The sequence below is a fragment of the Acyrthosiphon pisum genome, chromosome A2 (assembly GCF_005508785.2).
Source record: "Acyrthosiphon pisum isolate AL4f chromosome A2, pea_aphid_22Mar2018_4r6ur, whole genome shotgun sequence".
NCBI lineage: Eukaryota > Metazoa > Arthropoda > Insecta > Hemiptera > Aphididae > Acyrthosiphon > Acyrthosiphon pisum.
The window spans coordinates 40,013,468-40,017,869 of record NC_042495.1 but is presented as its reverse complement, the minus strand read 5'-3'; the positions used below and the strand labels follow the sequence as shown (position 1 = coordinate 40,017,869).

The following is a 4,402-nucleotide window of genomic DNA, read 5'->3' as shown; positions in this document are numbered from 1 at the left end:
AAAAAAAAAAAAAAAAAAATATTTATCAATAGATGAGTTGTATTTATTAAAAAAAAAAAAAATTGGTTTATATAAATATTTATTCAATTATTTAATAAACAAATAACTGTAAATTATGTTCAATGAATTCTAAAGACTTTATTTGGTAAACATAAACATGCGTGTGCTCAAAAACAATCTACAATGTTTACATAATTTATTATTAATACTTACTACATTGTTCAATTTCATCATCTTTATCAGAATCATGTTTATTCGTCGAAGACATGTTGTTATAAACCAATCATACGACGAAACAAACCATAACTGAACGTAATGCATTGTTGATCATGTTATGTGTCGTTTGAGTTCAACATGATCAATCAAATTACTGATTACCATTGTCAGTTTAATGAATTGAAATATAATTAAAATTAGTTAAAAAAATAACTAGTTAATATTAGGTATAATATTTTGTAGAAATGAAACTTTAACAAGGTAAAACTACTTTACTTACCATGGCTGATTATGTTTAAACACTGAATGCTGACTGTGTACTTGAACAAATATGATACAAAAATTATATTGTTCCATCATAAATTAGTGACTGTATATAGAAATTCATTATTTATATACTAAAGCAAAAAGTATTAAGAATTAATCTTAATTCTGAACTATATTTATGGAAAGTTGTGAAATTTGTTGGCGTTTAAAAACTTTTTATCACATCATTATCACTGTATCACATAATATTGTTTTTAAGACCATGGTATGAGTAGGTAGAAAGTTATAGATTTTATGTTGCCAATATTGATACACCTTGGTTGTATCACGATAGTATCTTAAATCGTGGTTGATATCAAATGTTTAATGTTATCAAATTATCATGAAGTAAAAATTGTTGTATTATACAACTTGTATATTATAAAGCTATAATGTGTATACTGTTTATAGTTAAAAAATGTGGATGAAGAAATTATTAACAGAATAATTATATTATTGTTTTGTGTTTGTTTTTTAGATAATACTAGTTTTGTATTTTCATTACACATTTTAAAATTTTCCTTTATAAATTAACTTCAATTTTTGTTATTGACAATTTAATTTGAAAATAAACAATTGATGCAAATCGAACACATTTTTTCTTCTTCCTGTCGCGTTTCATCAGGTAATGAATATCTGTTGTCTATTACTAACATACTTAAAATATATTAACTGACCTCCGAATGATTGTATAGAATATTTTAAATGGTACGTTCCTATATTATAATTTGAATAATAATCATTTTAAAAGATCATAATGTTCAATACATAAAAATACTACATGGATATTTTAAATTCCGTGAATCATGATGTAAATAATATTGATTTTAAAACTGGCTTGAAAATATTTTATTTAAGATTATAATTTTATAATTGTGTTATTATGATATGTACCTAACTTAAAATAGTATTGAGTTTATATATTTTAAAGAAACAACATTTTAGTAGCCATTAAGTTATTCTATATTATTTATTATTAAGTTTATTAAAAGTTCTCCCAAGAAACTCTTTATATTGTAACTATGAGTCTTTACACAAATTTAAACATTTTTATTGATTTATAACAAAAGCATTTTACAATTCAAAATTTGAATACAATTAAATGAGCATGGCGTAGTATGTGAATTTTTGGGGAGATTGCACTATTTTACTTTATACTTAATGTGCAGTTTTGGAATATAGTAATTTTTTGTCTTCCATACAAGTTTAAAAATGCAGATTAATATAATGTCTACTTCTAACTATATATTATAATATAAATTTAAAAATTGTTTAATAGTATAATTTTTATTGTCTTCTATAGTTTTAATATAAGTAAATTATAATAATAGGTCCATAAAAGTAAAAAAACTTTTATATTGATTTCAAATAATCTTATTCATCGGTTTGGTAGATTTATAATTTATAAAAAAATTAGTTATGAAAATTTAGCAATTATTGTTATCACTTTTTTGGGAAGTTGATTCTATCGATTAACAATTTGATATTGATGATATTTTTTAGAAACTTTCAGTATCTTTTGATCAAATTGACAAATCTTTTTTATGGCACACTGCGCCAATGACATTTAGTCCTAAAAAAAACATAACCGGAATAATGATCCTGTCCTGTGGAATCAATCAAATTTAATTATTATTATTTTTAACTAATAGAGGGTGATATAATACAGACCATATTGAGCTCCTGTTTTCAATATTTAAAAAAAAATAAGAAAAATTTAAGTTTTTTTTCCAAAATGATTTAATTATATTGTTTGTAATAAAATAAAAAATCAGAGCTCAATAGCGGCTTGGAGGAAGTTTTCTTATTTCAGATAAAAATAATTCTAATAATAGATGGAAGTAGATTAATGGAAAAGTATTATAATTAAGATGGTAATTAGAATATAAAATATGATTTTCAATTTTAATGGAATTGCGGGAAATTTTAATAACTGGCCACCAGGTATCCGTTTTATTATACGTTTATATTTTAATTTTAAATCGTCGAGTATTTCCCAGCCGTTAATTTTAAATTTGTGTTGTAGATTAATAAGTAATAAATAATAATTTTATCTATCTACACTCTAGAGCATGTCAGCATGTTTATTGTATATTGATATTAAAAAACGATTTTGCCAAAAAAAACATAATTGCCAATTATTAAGTGGCTACACTGAATAAACTCTATCGTGTGTAGTGTTTTAAAACGTAAAAAATGGAGACCATGTTTTTCTTTAATCTTTTTATCTTAGCCGGCATATAATGTTTATGTATAGCTATTAGCTGCAGTTATTAGTTGTCAGTTTTAATATTTATTTTGAATAAATAAAAATAATTATTATTAAATTAAACTTTTAAGACAATCATTTAGTTTTTAATTTTCGATAAAGTCTGGGTATTTATATAATAGTTATGTTTTTGTATCTGATAAAATAATTCGAAAATTTTATTATATATATTATTGTTTCTTTTAAATTTATATAAGTAATGTCAAAATTAGATCCTATCGATATTTCTACTTTGCCTTGGTATAATGATGAATTTGGTAAGTATTTTATTTACATTTTTACAAGAAATATACCATTTAAACCTTAGGGTAAAGGTAATAATCTATTTATTTATTATAGCTTTTTAAGAATTATATAATTTACTTCCTATTATGTCTCAAATATACTAAAATATTTAAGAAGCATTTTAATTTTTATTTAACTTATGTACAAATATAATATAGAAAGTAATTTTCCTATTACTTTAAAATGTAGAATTATTGAACAATTAATGATATATTCTGTAATGGTGTTTGTCGTTTATAATAATTATACTTTTGTAACTTATATTAATTCAAAAAATATCCTGATCATGTATTATAAACGACGTACAATTATATTTGTCACGAAGTTCGATATTTTAATATTACTATTTTCTTTTAAGATTCATTTAATATAATCATATGCTTAATATATGCTTAATAAATTACACAGCATAACAAAATAAATAAATAAATTTATCATGTTATACACGTTGATTATTGATAATAGGTATTCGGTTTTTGCTGATTAAATAAAAAGTAAATAAGTTCCGCTCATTATTTTGCTTCTGAGTTGAGTGATAGACGATAGTGCAGTAGTCACTGGTTACCATGTTCCTCATGCCACAGGCTTGTACCCGGATTTATACTAGATCATTGACCCGTATATATATATATTATCTCGAGTTCAAGGACATTACCTGTAATGTATTTACTACACGTTTTTAACATTTTTTATTCCATGAATTTGCAATAGGTACAATTTTTATATTTAGGTAGGACTTCCGACTAATAAATTATTTAAATTTTATTTAAACATTTTTACATGCATTTGGAATTTAATACGATATAATAAGTAATAATTAGGGATTCACCTACCTATTTATGTGTGCAATATATCATGTAATTTCCAGTGTTTATTTATAGTAATCAATTGAATTGGTTATTAAGGGCTTTTTTGGATCAGATAAAATGTGTTGGTTTATTATACACATTATACCTATTTATAATTATTTACATTTATATTTATTATACATTTTAAATTGATCATAGGTAATCAGTAAACAATAATGAATACATGATGCACCAATGAAACATAAATTCAACTTTTATTTTTGAACTTTTAATAAAATTCTGTTTTATAATATTGTTAGTTACTTTAATAAATATGTGTTAAATTACTCATCTACTAATTCCAGTAAGAATAATTTATGAGGAGCTTTGTATTTTAAAAATTGAGTTACCTATATTACAATTTGAACTTCAAACGTTAATACAAAAAAAAAAGGTGGGTAAGTGGATGTCGCTCTGCTGTACAGAAGGTTACAAGTGGGTCACTGTATAATGGATAGTATTAAATTTGAATTCAATG

At 23.0% G+C, this 4,402-nt stretch overlaps 1 protein-coding gene across 3 annotated transcripts in view; it reads right to left on the bottom strand.

Moving 5' to 3' along the window:
- LOC100167955 (guanine nucleotide-releasing factor 2) overlaps window positions 1-685 on the bottom strand; it is a 21,286-nt gene extending 20,601 nt beyond the window's left edge. For 2 of the 3 annotated variants that reach the window (XM_003245080.4, XM_003245079.4), the window contains exons 1-2: window positions 497-685; window positions 214-370 (exon numbers count right to left, since the gene is read on the bottom strand). In XM_003245080.4, the coding sequence (XP_003245128.1) occupies window positions 214-268 (55 nt within the window). In that variant the 5' untranslated portion in view covers window positions 269-370; window positions 497-685. The remainder of the gene's footprint in view (window positions 1-213; window positions 371-496) is intronic. The other variant, XM_016805105.2, reaches the window with a different exon arrangement.
- Between the last annotated feature and the right edge of the window lie 3,717 nt (window positions 686-4,402).